Consider the following 26774-nt stretch of genomic DNA (forward strand, 5'->3'; position numbering starts at 1 on the left):
GCTCTGATATCAACATTAACCTCATTTTGGAAGGGAGAGTTCCATACAAGTCTGGAAGAAGCATGGGGTCAGACATTGCCAATTTGATCTGTAAATGTGTCTTTACATCCAAGATGCTCTGGGATGGAGCCTCTCCTGTCAGGCACATAGTGCAAGCTGCCTTTTTTTAAATTGCAAAAATGCAGATATCATTCATAGGCTGAAAAACCAGTCAGAGCTCACAGTACTCCTCTCTCAGGTATCACACATTACAGGAGTTTTAAAAGCAGCTGAGGATCATATCCTGTAGCTTTAAATTCACAGGAACAGAGGTCAACATCTTCTAGTACAACATTAAATGTTAATATCTCTAGCATGAAAAATACAAGGCTTATTTCTGAATCTCCAGCATTAAAGGCATTAGAGAGTGATATCACACTTAGCAGCAGGCTGTCTGCAGATTTAGCAGGGCACTCTTACCTCTCCTGCATTATGAAATATTTGTGAATCTATATAGTGAAGAGCTGGTGCTACAGCATTGAAGCTGGAATAGGTATCAACAAAAAAAAAAAGCCTATACAAGCCCTGTGTGTAGGTTTGCCTGGCAAGGTATTGTGCCAGAAATACTTTTGGTACCAGGCAGATGTAAAACTGTTACACTCATCATAAGTAATTTAGCTCTGCTTCTCGGCCATTTCTGAGAAGAGTTAATTAGCTGGTTAAGCTGTGTTTCCACTCTCTGAATTAATTCAGCCAGAGCCAATTTAGATGTCTCTACACAGAGTGCATTTTGCTCAGGTAGTACCTCTGCTGGGAGAAAGGAATATGAACTATATTGCCTTCTAGGAGGGCAGATACCTGAGGTTCAGTTGCTTTCCCAGTCAGAGAAGATCCAAAAGCACTTTTCCTGGTTTCTTAAAAGACCCAGTTCCCAAGCCATTAAGCTTTATATCCATGTTGGAATTGGAAGCCTGGTACACCATATTGGCAGTGGGAATTTTTGTTGGTCCTGGAAAGCAAAATTCTCTCTTTTCTTTCTTTCTTCCACAGCTGGAGAGAAAGGAGAAGGAAATGGTTAATCACCTTTTACAGTTATTGCTTCTGTGATAGGCACTTTTTCAGCCTATTACCTCTCCGGCCATGGCCAATGTATTAAAAAAAAAATAAATCAGATTTTTAAACTTTAGGATGGATCTTGAAGGATATTATTTCATGCATGCTCACAAGGCCCTTGCTTCACATGCCCTGGACATTTAAGGCTAGCTGAAAAAAAGAAAACAAACAAGATATGCAGCTGATCATGTGAGAATTTGATGAGTGGGTGAGGCTGGCATCCTAATAAATGAAATATAACAGTATGGTGAAAAAAATCTGTCCTCCTTTCAAGGCCCTTAACCTAAGTTTTATGTAAAAGATATATCTCAAAGAGGAGCTATAATAAAGTGAGCAAAGAGGAAGGATGAGAAAAGGCTTTTTATGGCTTCACTTTGAAGGGATAGGATAGGATAGGATAGGATAGGATAGGATAGGATAGGATAGGATAGGATAGGATATCATTTAATAGGAGTAAACAGGATGAAAGATTCAAGATAATGAAAGTTTGATGTGGTCATACCTCCAAAATATTATGTAGAAAAGGAAAGAAAAACAAAAGGGAAAAAAAAAAGGAGAAATATCATGGTTTACTCTTAACCAAGAGCTAGAGGAAGATCCAGTTGAACATCTTGCATAGGTTGCTGGCGCAGGAATCTATATTTGAAAATTAGGAGTGAAATTACCGAAAAGCTGAGAAATTGTTACTATAACTGTAGAACTCTGAACACCCAGAATGGAATTATTCCCTCTTTATTTGTGTGCTCCACTCTGTCTTCTCAGAGGCAAAAAGATGGACTTCACAGTCAATGCAAATGACTGTCTCTAATGCAAAATTCATCATGAATTAATGCAGACATGTAATACAAATCTGGTGAACTTCACACTCTAAAGGTATATGTCTTTTTTCTATTGATTTTTTTGGATATAATATACATGCATCAGTCAGAATAAGCAGAGAACAAAGGAGGTAGGGAGGGGAGTGTGTCATGGAGGAAGGCATGGGGAAAGGAAGCAGATGGAGGAGGAGAATAAGGAACTACGGCTGCAAAGAAATAGTCTCCTCAGAACGCACAGAAGAGATTGTACACAGAGAGGGCTGGATTGTGCAAGGTAAGAGAAAGGGAAATGGTAATGGAAATGGAAAGAAGAGAAAACAAAGCCAATGGAAACTTTTGAAATGTAAATATGTGAAAAAGGAGAATTGAAGCTCGATGATAGAATGAGAAGGGATGATTTTCACTATTATGCAGAAATGGAGCATGGGGAGAGCTCTGAATAGAAAAGATTACATTATGCATAACAAGGTTTGATACATTTTTAAACTAAATTTAATCTTAAAAATTATTTTATAGAATAAGTAGGGGGATGAGAACTCTTTTCTCCTCACAGAAGAACAAAGAACTTCTCTGGTATGAAACCTCTGTTACTAGAAAGCCATCAATATAGGGTATGGTATCACCAACTGGTTTCCTTGGAATGATACCACATTCACATCGCACCCTATGAAAGCGGGACATTTGCTTTCCCCTTTTCAATATAAAATGCAAAAGGTCTTAAGGAAACAGCTATTTTTACTGAGCAGATAGCTAGAGATATTTTGGTGATAAAGGGCAAAGCTATTGTGGTAGCAGTCAGGAAAGAGGGGCAGGGTGGAGACTTTGCAGGAAGGGAACTTTGAGAAGGAAGCATCAGCAGCAAATGGGAAATGGAGGCAGAATCTCACTCACAGACTTCACAGAATGAAGTTTTTCTCCAAAAGGAGCTGTTTTGATAAATGGGAGGATTGGCTCATTGTCTGTTCTTAAGACACGGCAGTTGGTACCGTGAACTACATGCAAGCATAAAGCAAAGGCATTTTGATACAATAGCTCTGTACTTCCAGCTAGAGTGCTGGTGATGACTGTGCAAGTAACTCTGGTTTTGCTCTTGGATTTATGAAGTCATCAGACAACAACCATCAAAGTCATGCCAATAATCTAATTGCTTGTTCTGTGTTTATCCAACAAACAATTGGAAGCAGAATTACATTCCAGAGGTTTCATTCTACAACCCAGTCCTTTCTGATTAGGAAATCCAACAGAACATAAAGCCAACATATTTAAATATCTTCCAGGAAGTGAAACAGGAAATTAACTTCTCTCTTACTTATTGATACAGGAGCTATGTGCACTTAAAATATAATGGTAGTATGAAGAACTTACTATTTCTATGAACTTTTATACAAACACAAAAAGAAATTTAGAAGTCACATTTGGAGTTAATGAAGATCTGCATAGTCCTGTAAATCAATGACTTGGGGCATTAGAACCACATGCTAAGTTTTTATCACTCTTTTTATTGATGCTGTTTAATATTAGTGTGGTAGTTTCTAGGAGTTTCACTCATGGATTTTTTTAATGTTGTTCAGCTAAGTGGTATTTAACAGCAAAGATGCAAACTTTCTTTGCTGGTTAAATGGAATTTAGGCTGTTCACTGCCTGTGAATAGTGCTGATAGTGCCAGTGTTGTTTTTATGAGGCTGGTTCTCTTTTGTGGTATTTTTGTTGCACTCCCCTTTCATGCAAGGGCCTTTTGGTTTGCATAGTGGCTCATAGATCCCTTTTGCAGCAGTTCAGTACCTGCAGAAAGCAGTGGGGTTGAAGTAAGCTGCAGTCAGTTATTTGAAACTACTGGACCAAGACTCTGACAGTCTTGGCTAGCTTAGTGTGAAGTGTGGGTGCTAGTAATAAACACAGGGACTAATGCCACCAGAACAGGGTAGCTGAAAAGATGATTCACAGTTTTTGAGTTCTTTCCTGAGAGAAGCTGAGGCAGACATGAGTGGGCCATTATATTAGGAAGAAGAATTTTTTTTCTGCAGTTGAAGTTGATGGTCAGTGAAATTCTATGGCAAGAGTTCAAACTATATATTTGCTTCTTTGCCAGGCTTAGACAATGCATCAATATTTATGGAATTATGCAATCTTCTTGGAATCTGAAAAAACTGCCAAGGAACTGTTTTTCTCTCCGCAACTTGAAATATCTTTGCTGTTTTCTTCTTGACCAAAACAAAAACAGCAATCATATATCCTAAGATCCAGTTAGTAACCAAATTCTAGATTTTTGGAACAACCCAGAAATTCTGTAAAATAGAGAAAAGCTTCAGAGACTAATAGAATCAATTATATCCTTATACATTCATAAACTAGAATTGGATATGTTGGTTTCAAGGGAAATGTCAAAACATTTTCTCTTTAACAGAGTACTTCACAGCTCTGTGGAACTTACATATAGACAGAACTAAGAATTACAACTCAGATAACAGATGTCTATTTTCCTCTGTACAAGGATGGTTACATAATTCTTGAGCTTTCCTATTATATAAACTGGGCCATTTATCTTGTTAAGACATCAAAGGAATATACATTTGATGTGATAGTTTTTTTGAAAAACCATAATAAATTTTAATGGAGCTCAATTTGTTTTCTTTTGTGTTTTCCATGTTATTCTATAAACTGAAAAAAAATTACAAAATTAAGTTTTACGCATTTTTATTCACTTTATAGCCCATTGTGGTTTGTTTAAACCAGTTGTTAAGGCTGTGGATCATCTGTGTAACAGCCAATTGCACTAAAATGAGGTCAGTGACTCAGCTAAATGCAGTGTTTTGTAAGCTGTAAAAGCAGGTATATCATGTCAAAGCTGACACAGGCCTCATCCTAAATCATATGGGAAATCTCAGCTTTGCTGTAAAGCCTCATTAATTTCTGTGGAGACAAACACACCATTCTGTAGGTAAGACATGGGCTGCAGATGTTCTTTACCAATCCCTGTCACATAAGGTATATTGAATCTGTGATAAATTGACCTAACAAATAGTCTGAGTCTTCAAACTGAGGAAGAGCTAATAAATGGTTGGTACACCAAAACATTTGGCCACTTACCAATTATTCTCAAATTTTCAAAATGTTATGGACCCATTTGTTTTCTGTCTAAACCTACTGGACATTAAATTCATAGGAATGCCAAAAAAATCAGAACCATAAAATGTGGAATTATGTGAACAGCTTATTTTCATCTATTGCACTCGGCTTCTCTTATACCAACTCTCTCTTCAGGCTGAATTTTTATGATTGAGAAACATTTTATGAAAACCAGAAGACTCTTTAAATATATAAACATAACTGCTATTGCTATAATATTGGAAATTCTGAAAAACATCCAATAGTAACTAGATCAACATGTCCAGTCATGCAAAACATTTTATATAGAACTTTGGAAAAAAGTATGGAATCACTTGCTACAGGCATGCAGTTGGCCAGATTATTTTTTTTTTAAATTCTGTTTAGCTAACAACCCACCTTACATTGGACTGGCTTGGCAAGAAAACAGTGGACACATTGCATCTTGTAACCTGGACTGCATATAGCTCTAAAAGGAAAGGGCAGAGGAAATAAATTTGGCAACACTACACATGAATCTCAAGAAAGTACCCTAAAAGGTGTGGAGATACTTCATATTATTTAATAGTACCAGATTAGATATTGGGTCAAGATGTTAAATTTAGGATCCTGAATTTTCTCCTTGTCCCAGAGATCCCATCACAGCTCTTTGGGAACTGTTGGATAAAAATACCTCGTGCCCAGTGCCTGGGCAGTGGGAGGGGAGGCTGGGGCACAGATGAGTTTGTCCCCACCTGGTCCTTCCCAGCGCTGTGGCAGAAGGCTTTGTACACCATCAGTCTGAGGGACTTATGTGTATCTCTGGAGTGAATGCCCCAAGAAAAGCCCTCTGGAGCAACTAGTGCTGTGCTCTATCTGCGAGGGTTGTCAGGAGCCCCCTGAGCACCCATGGGAGGTGCCTGGTGGGAGCCGGCTGCTGCATGGGCCCTGTGGAGCTGCTTGGGGCCATTTCCCTTTGTGTTTTGTGGAAATGACCCAGGCTACTGCTACTGCCAGAACTTACTTTTTTTTTCTGTTTCCTTTTTTTTTTTTTTAATGCTGCTATCAGTGTTCTGTTGAATATTTGTCACAGCCAAACTAAAGCATTGTAAACATTTCTGCTCTTCCCCAGAGAGCTGAGGAAGATGCCGTCTGCATCAATGGTGACAGGGAACCAAGAGGGAGAGCCCCTTCCCTGGCAGATCCTGCCGCAGGCAGGCTGGCTGACCCCTGGGCTCCTTGGGACGCCTCGGGGCTGGTTGGTTCCTGTCCCTTATGCCTCACCGGGCGGGACAGCTCGTCCCTCATGTGGGGTTGGCACCCAAGGCCAAGGCCAGTTGGAGCAGGCGTGGGCTGTGAGGCAGTGGTCAAGCTGGGGGAGCCCTGCAGGCACTGACCTTGGAGTGTTGACTGCAGGGGAAATGAAGTCACTGCTGGGTGCTCGAGGCAGGACCTCTGCAAAATACTTCAGAGGTGACACTGCAGGAGACTTTGCTTTCATGAAGAAAGGTGTGTTTTCTAGCATAACAGAATTGTGGTAACTGTTAGTGAGGAGGGTGCACCCAAAGTGCTGCCACATCCAAGGCAGGACCCCGGCCACACGGGGAAGGACGGGAGTAGGAGAAACCATAATTGCAAGCAAAAATGGAACAGGGATGTGTCCTGGCCTGCAGCCCCTCTGTGCTTCTCACGTGTCCTCAGTTCATCCCGCAGCGCTGGCCCCTGCAGCACATGTGGGATGGAAAATGGGATTTTCTTGCAAAATAAAGCAAGAGGTGTCTCTGTCTTCTGGGTTTCTTCCACGATGCAAGTGAAATGGAAAGTGGGAAGTATCTGGCTGGACTGCCTGGAAGAGGGAGAGGGAGCACAGGAGGGGGGCTGGGACAAGGGCCGGATTTAGGAACAGGGAGGGAAATGGAGAGAAAGGGCTGCCAGCAGCTGCTGGCACTGCAAGAGAGCAGGAAAGAGAGAAGATAAGAGGAGAGGAAGAAGGGGCAAAGGCAGAGGAGAACAAGAGTGATGGGTGCTGTGGTGGGGAAGGGCCGTCTGAGACTCTAACGCTGTGCTTGGCACCTGATTAATGTGTTTTTAAAAAGCTGGGATGCCAGGAACACTGTCTGACAGGTGATCTAATGCAATTCCTATGACTTCACCCTGTGCTATTTGTGCTTCTTCCGGCCAGCAAGTGATCAAGCCTTTACTTGAATATCCCAGTGTCTAAACTAGTTTTGGGTTGCACATTTAACAAATATATGTGGAAAACTCTGACAATGTTCTGTTGAGATTTTTTCAGGGTCCTTTCATCAATGATGCTAACCCTTTCCATGGAGCAAAAGCAGATGTGCTGTTAGAAGCTCAGGGCTCTGAAATAGTTTGTGCTCCTCACTGCTGCAGAGAAACTTACAGTTCAGCCAAGTGTAATGTAAAACTGCATCTCATACTCAGGGAATAGACTGCTAAGGAGAGTGACTTTATCACTAGATCCCAGTCCTATAAACAACTGGACACATCTTGAATGATATTTATTTATATCAAAACATCTGTCTCTTTTCAGTCTAGTCTACTGTGCACAAAATGGTGGTGATTTGTTTGTGCTTCATATCTCTGGTGATAAGCTTACTAAAATTAGAAGATATGGAATAACTTAGTTTTTGAACTGCTAACTACTGCTAGGTTGAAATTCACAAGCTTGTGAAGAACTAATTTCATGTCCTGATTTTAATCCTTCATGGTATATTTCAATCCTAAAGACAAGTACTTTTCACCAAAAGAAAGTCTTGTTTGTGAATGGTGTTTTTACTGCAAAAGAATAGCTAGAGTGTTCTAGATATTAGTGTCCTGATTGCTACATGGAGCATCCTATTTTTATGCCTTATTGTACTGGGGTTTGAATAGCAAGGTTTTGGTAGTGGGGGGACTACCAGGGTGGCTTCTGCGAGGAGCTGCTAGGAACTTCCTCAATGTCTGACAAAGCCAATTTCAGCTGGCTCCAACACAGACCTGCTGTTGGCCAAGGCCAAGCTCATCATCAAGGATGCTGATAATGCCTCTGGGATAACAGATTTAGGAAGAGGAAAAAAACAACTGTGCAACTGCAGGTAGAGAGAGGACTGAGAATATGTGAGAGGAACAACTCTGCAGACACCCAGGTCACTGAAGAAGGAGGGGAAGGAGGTGCTCTAGACACAAGAGCAGAGATTCCCCTGCAGAATGTGATGAAGATCATGGTGAGACAGGCAATCCCCTTGCAGTCCATGGAGATCCACCTTGAGGTATCCACCTGCAGCCCATGGAGGACCCATGCTGGAGCAGTCTGTTCCTGAAGGACTGCACCCTGCGGAAGGGACCCCTGCTGGAACAGTTTGTAAAGATCTGCAGCCTGTAGGAAGGACTTGCATTGGAGAAGTTCACTATTTTTGTGTGTTTGGGGTATCTCTTTTCCATTTTTTCTTGCAAGAAGCTCATACTCCAGGATATTACATAGAGGAAGGCTTTTCTCTAGATGCCATTGTCCCTAGACACTATATAGGAACATAGTGAGTGATAGGTAACCCAGGTGTTCCTTGGGATTCATTGGAGACATCAGACACCTTTCCACTTGTTCCTATATAAAAGTTTCTCTGCCAGTCCTCCTGTAGGCTGGATTATGTTGGACTAATAAGGCAATAAGGTATGATAAGGTTACATTTAATTTTCTAGAGCACAGTAATCTCTAGTACTGTTTAGGATTCTTAATTATACTAGAGCTATTTCCTGTGTTGTCACATTAGGTTACTAGTTTATTTTTGTGAAAAATAACAACTGTATTTTATATTGCTGAGTAGTGTCCTATCTTAAAACCATTGTATTTGCACTCTGTTTGCTGTAGATTGATGATTCCATTCTCCACTACTTTGGAAACCACATGAGAAGAGCAGTTTTATATGCACCTCCTGCCCACCGTGAGACCGACCGTCAGCTCTGTCAGCGCATCCTGGAAAAACATGGATATACAGTCACAGTCCTTGAAAACAGGAGACTAGTGGAAAACCCCAGGCATGAGGGCCCTTATCACAGTAAGACTAACTGGACTTAGTTAATTCATTTATTACTAAATGTGATCACTAAATACAGTATTTATTTAGCATTCTTCCACAAAGATAAAGCTTATAAAGTCCAATACAAGTAAGGATAGAAGCCAAATTCTAGCCCTTCTCAGTTGTGAAGCTAATTTTCCACAATTAGGTGATTCTTCCATTAGATATATCCTTCCTTAAAATAATGCAGCAGAGTAGTTTGTCATAGTCTTGACAACTAAATCACATCAGTCTGGTTTCTGATGACTTCTCATACCAACTTCATCAATATAACTGAGTGATTTTCAATAGTGCATTTTATAACAAAACACATACCTGTTACATTTAGTTCCTTTTCATTTTCTCTCTTAAAGAAAAGCTGTATCCACGAAAGTACTTTTTTCCTCTGGTAATGTTTTGATTGTTCTGTAAGCTTGTTAAAGAACATGATACAGAAAAAGTACATTTTCCATTTGCTGCAGAATCTGGGGTGCATTACTGTTGGTTCTTAGTTTCTGTTGAAAGTTGATCCACAGTTAAAACAGGCTACTGAAGAAGCCTGGTCTTTTGCACAAGGGACTATGGCTTTGTTGTGTACAGTTACACTGTGCTTGATAAAGGAGCTTTGGGCATATATAAACTGACCATGTTTAAGAGCTCTTGGACACCTTAGATGTATGAACTGAAACTGTGTTCTCTGTTTGGTCTTCTGTTGCAAGTAAGTTTGGAAACTGGATGACTTTGAAAAAATACATAGGTCACCATTCTGTCAGATGGAAAATGGTGTGGTTGGATATTTCTCATGCTAAAGGGAGTGCTGTTTGCATCATTCGGGCTTTCAGCATTTCTGGGGTTGCCAGAGAGCTCAGTTTTGCTTTGAGTTTAACCAAACCGAGTAGTTTCATAGATGAAAACTATAATTACTTAGCATGCTCGAGGCTGCCCAAAATTCCATCACTAATTTCAAGTTTCTTTAAGAAACTTTCTTGAAAATGAGGTTCATTCAGTTTTCTTTGGCAGGCTGTACCAAGAAATAGTGAATGGTCTTCACCTCATTCTTATTTGAGTCTGGTAACATAGGCATATTTTAGCCACTCCTTGCCTTGAGTAGTTTCCATCACAGTGACAAGACACAGCATGTCTGCAGGTTTTGCTAATGTCAGATGGGCTGCAGAGAAAAGATGGCATCTCTGGGGATCATGTGCACCATCTCTGTGAAACACTTTTGTTTCAAATGGCTAAGGAAGTGGGTATGCCAAATTCAGTTGTGACCCATAAAAAAAAAAGACTGTACTAGATTTTCTTACAATGATGAGTTCAGATTGACGTTCTCCAATACAGGTTTTTGCACTGCAAACATTTTCCCTGCAGAAATCAGCTTAACTGTGGGTATTTATATTTTACAGGCTAGAATCAGTATTTCCTGTAGTATTTTTCCAGTAATAAAAAAAAATTAAAAACTGAAAAGATTTTAGGTATTTTCCAGGAACATCCTACAGCTTTCAGCAGATGCTGGATTACATAAAAAAGTCAAATGCTTGCCAATTTAAGGCAAAGAGTAAGACTATTAATTCCATTTCATGGCGACATAACTCTGCCTTTAACTATTCCCTGTTATGCAAGTGCCTAGCTTTAAAGTTACGTTTTAAAAACAAGAAGTAAGTAAAAGAGCATGTCTGCATACCAAACCAATGATCTTTTCTTGCAGCTAAGCAAACTGCATTCAAAGTTAATTTTTTTTGCCAATAGATGATGGGGTTTACTGTTCTGGATGGCATAGTACTTCTTATTTTGGAGAAGGGTATTTTGGCCTATGCTTTGGCATATTTTCCTAATAGGAGTGTAATAAGTTATTAAAAATATACTCCTTGAAGCCTCAGTTAAAAATATATAGGTAACAAACTGAGAAACATAGATTCTGAATGTTGTGAAAAATCTGTAAAAAGAATCATTCCTTCTTACATGGTATTATTTAGCAGCTCTATCTGATGCTTTATTTTTGTTCAGTCTGTCTTACTCATGTATCTTTCAAAGTACACTTAAATTTGAAAGGATTTTTTGTTTTGAATGGCTGAGGGCCAAGACTCTAGCTGAAGTCATATATGGAAAAAAATTCACCACAAAACATTCCTAACTTTTTTTGTGCTGGCCCACTAAGAATTTTGGGACCAGCTCTGCTCCTGTTTGAAACCCAAATGTGACAGCTCTGCACACTGATCTTCCAGAAAGATCCTCCACACCTGGGCTGCAGTACTGTGTTGAATTCATTGCTGCCAGAGAGAAACGGAGGAATGGTTTTCTTCAGTGGAAATTTTTCACTTCTTACAGACCAGCCAAAACATTTTGAGTTTTGGTAACTGGAAAACAGTTGGCCAGAAAGGAAAAGTATACTTTTTTTTTTAGTCATGGCAGAGTCTGTGGGTTATGGGATTACTATGAAAAATCCATACAGATGTGTTCTGCAGTAAAACATAAATTATTCAATCCCCTAATTTTTCACTGAAAAATAGCTTTGTCAGTAAATTCTCAAGCAGCTTTGCCTGAACAAAAAGTATTTGTGCTTTCACCATTCCTTAGCAATCAAATCCACATGGAGAGAAAAGTCCATGGACTGATGGTATCTGTCCCTGCTCTGAGCTTTTTGAGACTTACTTTCTCAGCAGCCCTAAATGAGCCAGTTTTGCTATAAGTTTAACATGTCTCTTAGTCTGCTGCTGGCATGGAGATAGAGAGGTGGTACTGTATTAGTAGCAGATGATGGGATAGTCAGATTATGCAGAGAACTGGGATTGCCACCTTGGGCAATCCATTTTAGCATGGTCAGTACCTCCAGTAAGTATCTGTGGTAAGTCTGTTTTGAAGCAAGCAGTTCAAAAGAAGTTGCATAACAGCAGATGAGAAAGATATCAGGTTGTATTGGCCAGCACATCTACAAATGGTACAGTTGTTTTGTTTGCCAGCTAGGCAGAAGAAGGTGTCATTGGTGTGTGGCTCCTTCCTTCCTTCTGTGTCCTTTTTTAAAATGTGAACCTCTGCTCATAGAGGCGTAGCCTCTGGGACACATTCTGCCTTTGCCACAGCCTGGAGGGTGTTGAAACCAGTGTCACAATCTCATGGAAAATGATAAAAGGATCAGGAGTGAGAAAGCCCCACACCTTCAGGCTTTCTCCTGGGAGGTTTGCCATGCTGAGCTGTACAAACTACAGGGTTTCCTTCCCTCAGCCTAGGACAGAGCTGTGCTGCTCTATCAGAGAAGAGTGGGATTAGCCATCTGGCTTCAGAGCACTCTTAGATTCTCCCAGAGAGGCAAATACTGGAGAAGAACTTGCCAAATATTTTCCAATGTCTTCTGCCTTCTTTGTTCTTCCAGTCAGAGAAGCTCTCATCTCTGATACCACAGTAAAGATTAACAAGATCTGTGGGTCCCTTCGGCTCTGTGATGCCCTGACAACATTTTCACAACAAACATTTTTTAAAAGGAAGGTTTTATCTCAGAATTTTTTTTCACTAAAATGCATTTCTGCCCTCCAAAAATAATGTTCCCTAGTTACTGCCTGCTGCCTGAACCTTTTATGAATTCCGTACTTTGCCCAGATGATATCTTCAAAGAGAAATAAACTCCTTATATCTTTCATTCTGGAGCCATCAGTTTTTCTGTTCTTTGCTCAGTGTGCCTGCCTCATTAGTCATTGGTAGCCCTCCTTTAAAAGGAATTTCCTTCATTTCTCAATTCTTCACCTTTCCTAATAGTTAAGCAAATGTCAGCACACTGCAGACTCCAAAAAACATGTGCAGTTGTATGTTACAAATCCAACCAGCCAGTTTTAGTTCATGCAGCAATAGCATGCAAAGTTCTGTTGTTAGTGGTGCATCTTGGAATGGAAAAGATTCTGCATAACCTCAAATGATAGCCAGTTAGTTTGGCCATGGAATAAAACACATGTATTCAAGCTACTGGCAAACTGAGTGCAATGTAACATTATATGCTCCCTGCTGCCTTAGAATGTTAGTAATTTGATGGAAGTTTTTGCAATTGTATTGAGGGACTTTTAAAAAAGGAATCATAAACCATTTTCTTAGTATTCATTTTACACGATAATTTCTTATTTTTAAAATACCAAGTTAAGTATTTAAACTTAACTATGGCTTCTGTTTGCAGTTTTAGTGACATCCATTGAAAATGAAATTTTAGCCATGCCATGAGAAAGATATCTACAGTACCTATATTGCTTTGGATTGGGTTTTTTTTTTTGTGATTTATTGTTCCATAAAATAAGTATTGAACCCAATTTAGCTTTGGTCAATATTTAGCTCTTCTGTCAATTTCCACTGAAATCAATACCAGTTTCATTTCCTGTTCATTCACCTGACATTGTTGAGTGGAGATAGTACACTATATATATCCTCAAATTTACATATATAGCGAAGAATATTAGTTCTGAAGTTTTTTTTTTCATTTTTTTGGCTTTATAAATACATACTTAATGCTGTTCTATTTTCTGTCACGTTAAGAGCTTGCTGTGTTTAAGTACTTGGCCGTGCTAACTAAGCCCTCGTTCCAGCAACTAACTATGAGGATGATCTGGCTTTTTGCAGATGTGGGAGTGGTGCTTGGGTGGAGCTGCATCAGGAACAGGAAGGGATGAGTGAGACAACACCCATGGGAGCAAATCTGAGTGATCTTGGCCCTTCTTTTTGCATGCTGGGCTCGAGAGATCTGTCTCTTATTTAAAGGAGTACTACTTACAGCAAACAGTGAACAACTGTTCACTGATAAAGCAAACTGTATGTAGTCAGGCATAACTCATTTTGCTGTAAAATGGTGATTTGAGAATTGTGTTCTTAGGAAGGTATGGCCTCTGCTGCCACCCTCCTTTGCTCTCTGTAGAGAGTTCTGTTGCTTCTTTGTACCCAGTGGTCACTCCCTGTAAAACCAGCTGCTTTGGGAATGTCAGGGAGCAGGAGACTGCAGGAGCAGGCACAGGTGTTCTTAGATGTGGAGTGATGCTAGCTGCAAAGTTTTCTGTCTCCCTCTGTGTGCTACAGGAATGAAGAAGCATTTGGGGACAGATGAAAGAAAACTCTCCTTTGATTCTTCCAAAAAGCAATTTTCCAAGTCAGCCTTTATTAATTTTTCATTTTGGTTTGTTGGGTATCGTTTGGAAAAATTACTTTTTAAAGAAAATCTACATTTTCCATGAGAAGACAGTGATTCTGTTCACTTTGATTCATAGTAGGAGTTAGGAGGCAGAGAAATGCTGCCACATCAGAGTTAGAGATGGAGGAACTTAGATAAAAACTGTATGAGTCACAGTTAGAACTAGGATGAAATGCATGATCTTTGCTGTATATCTTTATGTTACTCCTTTAGCATATTGTATCACCCCTAGTACTCCTCACTGTACATACTTTTGACCAGAGGCTAAATAGCAGAAGTGTCAGCCTAATTGCTGACATCTGGGCCAGCAGCAAGGTAGGAACTTGTAGAAATGCTACTTCATAAGTGCAGCCAGTAATAGTTTCCTCAGGACTGCTAATTAGTGTAGAGAATAAACTACAGCCGTGGCTTTCGGAGGCCCTCAGGGCCATGTCTGGTGACTGTCAGACATTCGCTTTTCATTTTCCAAGATACAGTATATCAGCAAAATAAGTGAAAATGAGAGAAGTTGGTAGATATAGGAGGACACAGTGATGCTCTTTCTTCAATGAGTGTGAAGGCTGGTATGTTTGAGTGAACAGAGGTACTTGTTAACATAAAATATTAACAAAGTCTGGTGCTAAGAAAAAAAGAATGATCTTTTCATCATGCCTATAGTAAACAGTACTACAACAACAACAAAGTTGTTATTAGGAAACCTGTTTTGGGGATAAGGCTAGTGAAGTAATCAAATGGATCCCCTGGAGCTGTGGAGCATTTGATCTTAGACATCTTGAAATATTAGATAAAGAGGTTTTATTGGGTGTAGTGAGTCCCCTTGTGGGGTAACAAGATGATCTCACAGATTTCTGGAAGTCTATGACTAACTTTGAGCAATGAGGCAAACAAGAAACTGATTTTTAGAAAAACATGATTTCTAAAGCAAATGGAGCAATTTCAGGTATGAATCAGGTGTGGTGATTCGGGGCTTGGAGGACGTGTCCTCCAAATACATATGTATCTTCAGTATGTAGTTGCATCTTCTTAAAATGCAAAATATTCTCAAAAAATCAAAATCTATGAGAATGCATTCCTGACAGGAGGGGGGAAAATGGAAGGGAGTACAAAATCAGTGGTTTTTAGATACTAGGCAGCTGAAGTTTGAGAAGGTAGAAAGCAAATAACATATTTTGAACTAGGGATGGTTTTCATGGGACAGTATGTAAAAATCAGTACTCATAGAACCAAATTTCTTTCCTTAGTGAGTGGTTTTCTATTGAGTTAGAAATACATTAACAGGAGTAGGTAACATTAGTTCTAACTTTCCTTTTTTTTATTTTATTTTTAATTGCTCAGAATACAGTTAGGAGGAGCCCTTACTTGCTGTTTGTTACAGCCTCAGACAAGTTTCCATGAAATCCAACTAACTTTAGCAAACAATTATAAAGACTAAAGGCCTCAAGGAAAATTGCTTATGTGTTCTGTAAACATCTGTTTGCCATTTTCAATTACAAGGACCAACCCACTGAAGGAAGCAGTTTAGTTTTTTTGGAACAGAAATGGGACACTGGGGTTTTTGTTCTTTTTCATGGTGGAGAGTAAAGGAAATGTCAGGAATACAGAGGTCACTAGATGCTCAGCTTTTATAAATACAAAAGTCTCTGAGAAAATTAAAGTAAATTGGAATCAGGTTCTGAAAGTGTAAACAATCCTGTGGAGGTAAGGTTAAATAAGCAGAACTGGAGCTCTTAACATGCCAGCAAAAGCACAAGATCATTCTATCATAAGTAAGTAATTTAAAATATTGTGCAAAATAATAATGCTGAGACTAGCCACAGAAGTATTTTGTGGGTTACCATACAAATACATGTGTATCTTCAAATCTAGCAGATGTAAATTCTCTTCCCAAAATCATTTTGGTTAACTGCTGGTACAAATATATAACCAACAGTATACAAAACTGATTGGCTTTGTAATGCAAAATATATGTCATGTGAGTCCTGAGCAAAGTTTTGACAAGTAAAATAGAAGCATACTTTTTGTATGTTATTAAGCAAGGAGCTTCCTAAACAAGCTAAATAGGTAGAAATGTGGTCCTCAGAACACAGTGTGTTACAAGCATGTGCTCTCTAATCTGATGCTGTGGTTTCTTGTTAGAAAATCTAAATGCATCATATATTTTTCTGAACAATATGTATTCTTCTTCCTAATTATTAGCAGAACATAGTCATGCTTTCTAGAAGAAGAGCGCACAAACAATTTCTTTGTAGCACTAAAATAAACCCTCTGTAAGATTGTGCTAAATCTCCTGTTTCAAATGCACTCTTTTCCCTGAGAAAGAGAAATTCTTTATTTGTTCATAACAAAGGATAAGGACACAGAGGTCTGTAAGGTAAAATCAAAATATTGCATTTAGTCATAAATTTACCCAACATATCATTCTTTGAATGTTCTTTTTAGTCTTATAAACAGAACATACAGTCCAGTGGAGAGTCGTATTTATGGGGCTGACCTAGAAATTCCAACAATTAAAATACTACGCACTGATTGCACAGTGAGCTAAAATTAAAACCTTACTGGAATAAATTATGTCATGCTAATAGAATCTGAAAAACACCAGTGTCCAGGCAGATCTACATACTGGCCAAAGGAAAGCAGCAATGTGCAGTTCCACTGAAATTAAATAAATACAAGGGATTTGGGTGTCGGTGTGCAAGCTTTATAATATGCAAATTATAACAAAAGTAACGCGCAAATCCTGTAAAAGAATTTGAGATAATGTTTCATAACTGTAGCCTGTGGGATAAGAAGGTAACAGCATATAATTGCTTTTTCAAGTATTTTAAAAATGCTTCACTTTAGAAATGAATCCTGGCTCTGATAGGGTTCAAGCAGAGACTAGTTTATAAATACATATGTCTGTTCCTAAATGTCAGATAATTGTCTGCTAAAATAGGTGATGGGAGAATGACAGTAAATCGAGCCAGAAGCCTGTCACAGTCCCGCCAGAGCACTCTCTCTAAGGGATTGTTGGGTAGGATTGCCCAGTGTTTTGGCTGCTGGAAGCTGTGCACCCTTTTTGATGTGCTCACTGGCTCTGTGCCCTGGTCAGCTGTGAGAAGTGTGCTGCTGCTTTTCATCACTGTGCTCCCATTTTAGGTAGAGGCATTATATACCACTGAAACAAAAACATTTTTTTTCTTGACTTTAGCTACCATGACTTTTATTGGTTCAGGCAGCAAAAAGCTTATACGCTATGTGGGCCTTCATTGTAATTTGCAGCCAGCCCACGCCATTCCTAGGTTCAGATTCCAACTTTCTCCAGCTGCATCCACTTTCAGCTGACAGCTCTTTTGAATGCTGCATCCCAAAACCACCCCAGACATCAAAAGTGCAGTAGCCACCCACGAGTTAGAACATCTTTCTGAAAATTTCACACAACATATTGTTGTTATGCTGGCTTATCTTACATCAAATAGGAATCTTTTTTTCATGAGAGGAGTGATTATTCTACCCTTCTGATGTTCATTGTACTCCATCAAAGTTGATTTTTTCAATGTAATATTGAATATTCTTTTATTCAACCCCTGAATTTGTCCATTTGGAGGTAATCCTAGTTTGCACAGATGTCAAAAAGAATGGAAGCTTCTCTGACATATTTAGAGATTGGAACTATTTCTCAGTTTCAAGTTAGTCACAAGAGTTTTCAGATTTCTGGAAAAAATTATTTCATACAGAAAAATATTACTGAAAGTGACACCCACTCTTTGATTAGAAAGGAAAAACCCCACATGTCATTAATTTCTATCATTTTTGGCAGGCATATTTCCTTACAAAAAAATGTCCATTTTTCACAACAGAAGGTCAAAATATGGAGGGGATTTGGATTAAAAACTGACAAAGGAATAGGATTTGAGCAACTTTAATGGGTAGCAAGATTAAAGAAGTATAGTATTAACATATTTCCTCAATGGTGCCTCATATAAATAAAATATATTCAGACTCTGATAGAGGGAAGGACAGAAGAGCTTAGTGGTATGTGTTTTGGAAAGTTTGAACCAAATTGTTCAAGTCATAAAGTGTTTGTATAACAAGCTTATTGTTGTAATGACTTTGTTTCTGACAGTTGTGGTAATGCTTTCCAAAATAAATATTTAGCTATAAAAAGGAGTTTGTTTTAATTTATAGCAACCACTAAAAGTGTGTATGTATATAGAATACACTGAGTTTTCTACTGTGTTGTTTAAATGCAAGATGAATCTAGCACAGCCACAGTTATTTTAGAGCTGACAGCTCAGTAGATCAGTTTATTGGGAAAGGACTATTAGTATAAAGTGGTAAAATTAGACAAGACCATTTTTTCTTGATTTGGAAGAAAACCACTCTTTGCTACAATTCATTATTTTTTTTACAAGATATAAAATAGAAAGCCTATCAGCATACTAAAGCACTGTTAAACAGGCTGATAAACAAAATAAGAACAAGATCTAGCTATTTTGGACCAAATCAAGAAGTAATTTTTTGTGTTTGGAGTTAGGCATTTAAATATTCCTTCCCCAGCTGGCTTTAGTAAGTCTCTGAAAAAACCTTGCTCACTCCAGTTTTCACAACCCCACTGAGGCCAGATGTCACTGGAACCTGTCTAGAAGTCAGTCTTCGACAAAAAATAATTGTGGTCATTTTTTGTAAAGAGTAGGCTGAAGACAAGGACTTTAAATACAGAGTCAGGCACATGTTAACCCTATTTTCACTTGAAATGTAATACTATGATTTTAGAAAAAGGTTGGAGGACTTTTGGAGAAAGCTCTAACAACAGAGAGAACGAAGTATTCCAGAAAGTGCTAGCACAGAAGGTAATTGTAGACTAGTTATGTTGCCCTCTGTGTGAAGTAGGAGAAGGCATCAGGTTTTTTACTTTTCTACGCAGCTCCATGACACATCTGATTTACACCCCAGCCGTTACAGTACACATTTTTTGCAAATCTAATAATGTGAGGGTGTCTGTTGACCTTTAAAAGTGAGAGGTCTGATCCTAGGTCTCTTTAAAATGTTTGGAGGCATAATTTTAAGGTCTACTTTAGAGTCCATGTTCCATTGATGCTCTACATGGTAGTCATAATGATATCCGTGTCACCAACTTTCACTACCCCATGGCGTGCCAGGTGAGTAGAGCTGAAAGGCAGAGTAGGGTGCTGCATAGAAAACAGTGTTTGTGGGTACAGTAGGAAGTCTCCATTACATTAGCCATGACTTAATTATTGCATCACTATCTTCTGTGGTTTTGTCTAACTCATAAATAAAATGGATCAATTCCCCAGAGCTGAGGACAAGTAATGCAGTATGGCTCATGTCCACATATCTGCGCTCTGGTCCTGTCACTGAGGGTGGCCTGCTTTTCCCTGAGTTTTAGGAACTGTCACTGCCCTAGGCTGTCTCCTGGGGCATTGCATGGCCACCCAGGAGAAGAAAACAAACACAGCAGATGATTACAGACGAGTAGTTGACCCTTTGTCCTGACACTGTTTCGTCCATTGCCTTTATTCCCAAGCTTCTCTTTTTCAGTATTCTGATTGTTTCCTGTTTCTTGGGTATTATGGATTCTGATACAATAATAAGGATTGGCATAGGTTGCCTGCATGTTGTAATTGCAGTGACCAAGGGCTGCCATTCGGACCTTAAAATATGGGTTTTTTGCGTATGTGATCAAACATCATTCTTTTAACATTGTCATTTTTACTGTAATTCATTGTAATTAGAATGAAACAAGACATTAAAACAAACCCATCTACTGCTTATCCTGACCTCCTCTATATCCATAGAAGGGTAGAGGCTGTTTTCTCAGCTCTAGGACAGTTTAAAACCAATGATGAATTCTCGTTAGTGCTGTCATTCAGAGGGTGGCTTAGCTCAAGTTCCTCATGTTCCATTGCAAAGAATGGGAGTGGTGGAAAGGTTGGGGTGAAACGCAGAATGGAAAGTATAACCAAGCTGGCAGTTTGGTTCCTTTGGCCAGAACTCATCCTCCCCAGGAACTACTTTCCAATTGAATCTTCTTTCCAGCCTCCAGCTCTTTTGTTGCATGCACCTTTCTAAAAGCCCAAACTCTTCCTTGTAAGTAGCAGAATCAGCAGGTTTGGCAATAGTCTAGTGGGAAAGTTGCCTCAGTACTTCTTGTTCTTGTTGTTAACTCCTGTGTACACACTTATCAAAGTTAGGATGTGCTTCCAACCCCTCCTCAGGTCCACAAGGTGCTTTGGGGCTCCCGTTCACTCATCCTGATGGGCATTAGGACTTGGGGAGACCAGGGCAGGGGCTTGTATCTCTGTGACAGTGTTACTGGGGTTGCCCTGCCAAGCGTTGTGCCTCTGTGTTCCTTAGTGTGTGTGCACGTGTGTGTGTGTGTGCATGTGCATAAGAGAAAAGAGTATTCTGTGGATAGATCTCCCTCCTGCAATGTCCCTGGAAGCAGCTGGAGCAGGATGCTCTTTGGATTCCTCCACCTGCTGTGGTTTCTCTGGGCTCCCTTGGGCAGGTCTGTAGATGAGTTTTTATCACAGAACTAGTGATCACAGCACTTTTATTCAGCAACTAAGACATGGGTCTGAAAACTGTAATTCTAGTTACACTCAGTAAAATAAGAGAACTTCAGGTATAAATCTCCTCCCCCCCCCTTGAAAAAATGACTGGACTTTTAGTAAATGTTTCTGTAATAGAATTTTTGAATCTTGGTGATTCTGCATCTATTGACTCTCATCATTTTATATTCCTGCATCCAGCCAAGAGGAGCTTTCCCTGTCCTTAGTGTGTTCTTCATTGCTACGTGTTTGTTTCCCTTCTTTTGTTACTCTACTTTGTGAGTGAAAGGTATCACATTTTTGAACTGCTATTTTTTTTTTCATGTTATCGGAAGTTTAAATAAAAAAACTTTATAAAATCAGTGGGAGATCAGTGAATATCAGACCAGAGCAGGCATATATGCACACAACCAGCACACAGTTAGGTACTCAAAAGCTGTGACATCCATTTTTTCCAACTTTGATTTGACTCACTCGCTCATGATACATCCTTCCACTTCGTGACTATGTGCTGCTTTTTCATATGACTTTGCCTCAGGGTGCACAGGACAGGGATACAAAGTTCTTTGCTGGATATAGTCCCAAGAGTTGTTAGAATAACTTGGATCACATAGCAGTGAGAGCTGTCCAAAGGCAGTTGTGTCAAGCAGAGACTTCTTACTTGGCACTGAGCAGGGTGGAGCTACTCTTTCCTCTCTGCTGATGCTTGGAGATCGCAGTGCCCTCTCTCTCATCGTGTGAAGCAGTGCGGTTTTCCTCCCTTAGTGGGATGCACATGTAAAAATTTGGTAATATTTGACTTATTTTCTTTGATTCATGCATGGTGCACTACCACCTCTTATGCTTAGCCTTAGGCCCTGCTACCAAGACAGGGAATCATTGCAAGTTTTTCAATGGCTATGGCAGATGAAGCATATGGACAATAATTTCCCTAACTATAGAGTTGCCCTCCCTATAATCTTCACCTCAACCTTATCCCCACATCTCAACAGCATGACTCTTCTCCTCTCCACATCCACATTCTCTGTTTCCAGTTTTCACCTGATTCTTCATGCCAGTCCATTCTCAGTAGCCTATCTCTTTTTCTGTCAGACAGTTTTCTTCTCCACATTCACAGAAGGTAAGGAGATACCTTCCTAAAGCTGAGCTTTGGGAAATCTGTGAAATCTGTGCTTTAATGAGGTATCGAGTACTTCCATCCCAGAGAAAATTAGGTCTCAGTCCTACAATGTTTTTTGTGCAAGTGAGAGACCTATCTAGCAACTTTGATTATGGTATTACTTGGTGTATTAAATACATGTAAAGTAAGAATTCTAGCATCTAGGAGCAACTATATATAAATCATTTTAGCTTGCATACAAGAAGAGTAATATTGGATTACTAGGTGCTTTTGGTTTCACTGAGGCTTGCTGTGCAGAAAACACCCATGTGTGGAGAACATACCAGAGTAATCTGAATATTCATTCAAAGCATGGTGTGTAAGCACAGAAGTGGAATAACAGGCTTGAGTGTTTGAATTGCCCCAATGTGTTTGCCATTAGGTCAGGACTGCATATTTTCTTTTTGTTTGCTATTGAACTCTACTGTAGTTCAGAAAGTATTTTGACAGCATATTTTCATAGCTTGAGTTGACAGATTATGCCGTGATAAAACCTATAGGTTCTTAAAGTTAGAATCTGTAATACAACTCCGTGGAGAATTAGTTACTTTTATTTCCAGTATTCTGCTCATTCTTTGGTTGCATAGAAAAATATATGGATAGAGTTTAATAATACTGCAATTTATTTTTTTCTATTACATTTTGTTGTCTTATAGACACTTATCTGCAAATTGAAAAACATGCTTTAACACGTTTGCTGCAGTTCTGAAAATTCTGTTGTGGTTTTCTCTTATAGTATGGCAATTTTTTGGTTGAAGAAAGGATTGTTAATATATTGCATGACTCAGTGTAATACAAATGGAGAAAGGATTGTCCTGTCAGTTATCCATTCTTGTACTTATGCCTGCAATAGATTTCTTTTGCTTCTTTTAGAGAAAGTCATCTGCCTTGTGTCATCAGTTACTCCAGTAGCGGAGATAATAACTTTTTGACTTGGTAGGTAGGTCTTAGGCAGTTTTAGAGTTTGAGACCAGGTGAAAAAATGAAATATTTGAGAACATTTTGGGGAGAAACAGGTAGCTCTTGGCCTGTTACACTGATTTATTTTTTCACTTTTAAAATTCTCCTTTGGATTGACAAGAAAAGCAGGCTTGCAACCTGGCCCTTCCTGATATAAGGAAACAGCAATAAAATAACTCTCTCTTTTTTTAAGACAAGAGTGGAAGCATTATACCTCCCCATTTGTAGTTAGACCTAACATCTCTCCACAGCATTTGCAGAAGAGATACAGAACAGTCAAGCATTATCCTGTTTTTATGAGCAAGGCACTGTGATAGAACTTCAAATGGCTATTTCACTCCCCAAATACAGAACTCAGATGTGACTGTGCATTAATTCTTGAGCAGAGGGCAGTCTGGTTCTACTCGGTTCATGCCAGCCTCTCCTCTATGAAGAATGCTTCCCTTGGCACTTCACATCCTTTAGTTAGGGGGCAGCTGAGCCAAAAGAAATAAAAAATCCTGATCATCCTCAAGGGGGGTGAATAGTGACAGTCCTCAGGATTCCTTCAGCCTTTCCCTGGCAACCATACAGCAACTGTACAAAGTATTTTGTGAATGAATTAACTGCATCCAACAGTCTCAGCCTCATATATAGTGTGGGGGTTTTTCTACACTTATAATACTCCACTGCAATTAATGTGACAAAAGATTTCAACCTAATTTGTCCAGCTAAGCAAGTGGTTACTGGGCTGTGTGTTATGGCAGAGTACAGTCAGTCTCAACAAGTGGCATGGAGCACATTGTGTGAAACAGCAAAAGGTTTGCATATGGACAGGTTTACAGCTGCTTTCCAGAATAGTTCAGAAAATATCAGAAACCTTGCCACCTTGTCCTGTGCTGTCTTCACTCAACAGAGTGAATATTCCTTTACTGCTGTTGTAGTGAGTCCTTATCAGTGATAGCTCATGACTGTCAAGGGCCATGCCAAAAGAGAAATTAAAATGCTTCCATTAACTACTTCTTTAAGGGGAAAATTCCTGAACACCTAGGTGTGAGACATTCCTTTAGGGAAAGCCTTACAAATGAAACAGTGATATCAAAAACTTGTAAAATGGCTTATTGTTAACAAAGAGAAAGTATTCAGTCCAACAAGTGGCATTCTGATCTTTGCACAAGTGAGACAGCCAAGCTGCTGTAACCAGAAATAGGCTTCAAAGGATATTTTCTCCTGGAGTGTTATCAGTGAAGCTCAGATCTTCAGAGGTGTAGAATTCCCACATCCTCAGACCCCATCACACAATCTGCCTGATGCTGCTGCCCTCTGAGATGCTGAGGAGCATAAAATTCAGCCCAGGATCCAGAGCCAGTCAGTGAGGCAGAAGCTCTGTCTTTCAGACATCTGTTAGTGCTTCCACTGTCCTATTGACTCCTATTAATTGGCTACATAGCAGGGATGAATACTGCTTTATAAAACATATTTCTCTGTGTAGTTTAAAGTTGGATTTGTTCATAAGCAGCTACTTCAATAAATATGTTTCTGCTCACCAAACTTGGTGCAATCCGCGCTCACTTTTGTTTTCTTCTTTTCCTTTCATGCTCATAAAGTGATTAATTTTAGGGTATGGTGTGAGCAAGTGCAAAATTGCAAATTGATTAGAAGTTAAAATAAAAATAAAACCAAACAGTTTTTTAATTTCCCAGAATGAATGAAATACAGGAAGATAAGTGTAAAAGCTGAAAATTTTATTTGATTTTCAAAGTTCTTTCATTTCAAAATTCAGAATAGGAACCTTAGCACTGCAAAATGAAATTTCACTCTATGGTATTGGATGAAACTTACTCATTTGGTTAAACCATATAATATTTTTCTGTGTCTACACCTAGGAAATTAAAAGGTCCATAGAGGAGCATGCTTCTGACAGTTCTCCTGCAAAATCCAGCCTCCAGTGCCATAGCTCATGGGGAAAATGTGATAACTTCAGAGGTTGGAATAGGATAACTTCATTTTAGAAATCACCTTCAGAAATTCTTGAAAATTATCCATAAGTTTAATACCCCACTAAATCTTACAGTTCTCATTTGGTTTCTGTTAACTTTGATGTATGATATCAGAATACAAAAACTCTCCAGAGACTATTTTTCTAGAAGAAGTTTTTATTGGTCCCTGCATTGCTATTTCCTCTGCTGGTAAAAAACATGTTTGTTTCTCTCTCTATTATCTGACTATTATCTTTTAAATTATTTTTCCGCATTAACTACTTCAAATATTTCAAAGAGTCAAAGCCAATGAAAACATTGGTATCTTGTTGAAAATTATAATTTGTAAATTATATCAATTTTCGGTTGAAACATTGATCTCTGAATTGGATAGCATGTACTTTGACTCAGAATAAAAGTAATGAAAGGTGATCACATCAGGTTTGAATCAAAATATGTTGTACTACTACTAGCTGAATTAGCAACTTGGGTTGATATTTTTAGGTGAACATCAGATACACATCACAGGTACACAAAACTTTATAAGATGGGACTGGAAGACGGGGCTAGAATGACTGCAGGAGAGGAGGGGGAAAGAGCTGACAAAAGATGGGTGAATAAAAGCATCATGCTGCCAGCATGTATCCACATAAAGCTCACTTTGCCTGCATAATTAGATTTCATTCTGCAGATGAGTGTTCCTTGTGTAGGCAAGGCCTTAATTAACAGGCTGAACTAAACAATCTTAGTTTGAAAAGTTGCTCAGAGAGGGTATGAACATGCTCATTTTGTTACCACTCTCCTGCTTGTCCAAATGCAAAGCAATACAAAGTAGTAGAGACTATCTCCATGAGGTGATTTCATACTAACTGATCTATGCATGCTGAGCTCCACTGACTTGCTGCATAAAGCAAAAAGGATTTCTGTAGTTATAGACAAAGTCCTTCATATGGAAAAAACTTCATGCAAACTGCTAATAATTAAATTGTTCAGATATCAAGTATTCCTTTTAACCTTCCCCTTCAAATGTCCTGTCAAAGCCTGCTTCTGGTTTGAAGTCTGCAGGAAATCAGCAAAACAGTGTGTATGTTGAAGATGGAATATTATGAATGTATTAATGCTTCTCCATTAAAGTCTCTAAAAATATTTTGAATCAAGTCTTTCCATTCAGATGACTTTTATTAATACTGTGCATTTTGTTCTTCTTTTCTCTTTTATTTTAAAATGTTTTAGCTCATGTGTCTTGCTTTACTTTAAAAATAATTTCTGTGAAAGGGATTCCTATGTTAAAACATGGTGTCTGACAGCTTGGGATTCTTTGCATGGGCCGCTGGTGTTATTACAATATTAATAATACTAGCAAATTTTTTCTACAATATAGTTCTATAATTGTTAAATTTGCAGAAGGAAGACAGTCAGTTGGTGTCATGATCAGAGATGTTTGTTTTCCACAAAAAGTTAAGCTGTAGGAGAAGTGACACGGGCAATTTCTAGGTTATATCTGTTCACAGAGGAATCTGTTTGAGAACAAATAGCTGCTGTAACACATGCCTCTTTCATTTTTGTTTTCCAAGAATGTTTTTCCAGGTATAGTTGATGAGGAATGTATCAATATATTGAAATAGAAGTCATACTGCTCTGTCTGCCTGAATCTGAGAGACAGCACTAGGTGTACACTGTTTTTCTGATAGGAAGTCTCCTGAGATCTATAAATAGACATGTTTGTGTTCTGATTGTTCTGTACTGAAATAACTGGCTAGATGTTTAACTACTCTAAATAGAAAGCACAAATCATGGCAGGCATTCAAGCCTCCTGAACTCTTCTACTTCCTGGGCACTGGCTCAGAAACACAGCAGATCTGAGGGTACTTTTTCCTTTTCTTCTCTTCAGTACATTCATATTGATCACTCTGATGTATCCTAAAGGCAAATACAC

General features: G+C 38.9%; 1 protein-coding gene and 1 long non-coding RNA gene across 5 annotated transcripts in view; one reads left to right on the top strand and one right to left on the bottom strand.

Moving 5' to 3' along the window:
• LOC127474598 (uncharacterized) overlaps positions 1-1798 on the bottom strand; it is a 702069-nt gene extending 700271 nt beyond the window's left edge. Inside the window, exon 1 of the long non-coding RNA XR_007905913.1 lies at positions 1780-1798. This is a non-coding gene — a long non-coding RNA (uncharacterized LOC127474598). The remainder of the gene's footprint in view (positions 1-1779) is intronic.
• Positions 1-26774, top strand: part of CPED1 (cadherin like and PC-esterase domain containing 1) — a 146495-nt gene that overhangs the window by 3708 nt on the left and 116013 nt on the right. For all 4 annotated transcript variants that reach the window (XR_007905883.1, XM_051795420.1, XM_051795422.1 and 1 more), the window contains exon 3: positions 8863-9049. Coding sequence is in view for 3 of the 4 variants with exons in the window: in XM_051795420.1 (XP_051651380.1) it covers positions 8863-9049 (187 nt within the window). In the remaining variant the exon portion in view is untranslated. The remainder of the gene's footprint in view (positions 1-8862; positions 9050-26774) is intronic.

Source organism: Manacus candei, unplaced genomic scaffold (assembly GCF_025592945.1).
Source record: "Manacus candei isolate 608988 ecotype Guabito, Panama unplaced genomic scaffold, ASM2559294v1 h1tg000043l, whole genome shotgun sequence".
Taxonomy (NCBI): Eukaryota; Metazoa; Chordata; class Aves; order Passeriformes; family Pipridae; genus Manacus; species Manacus candei.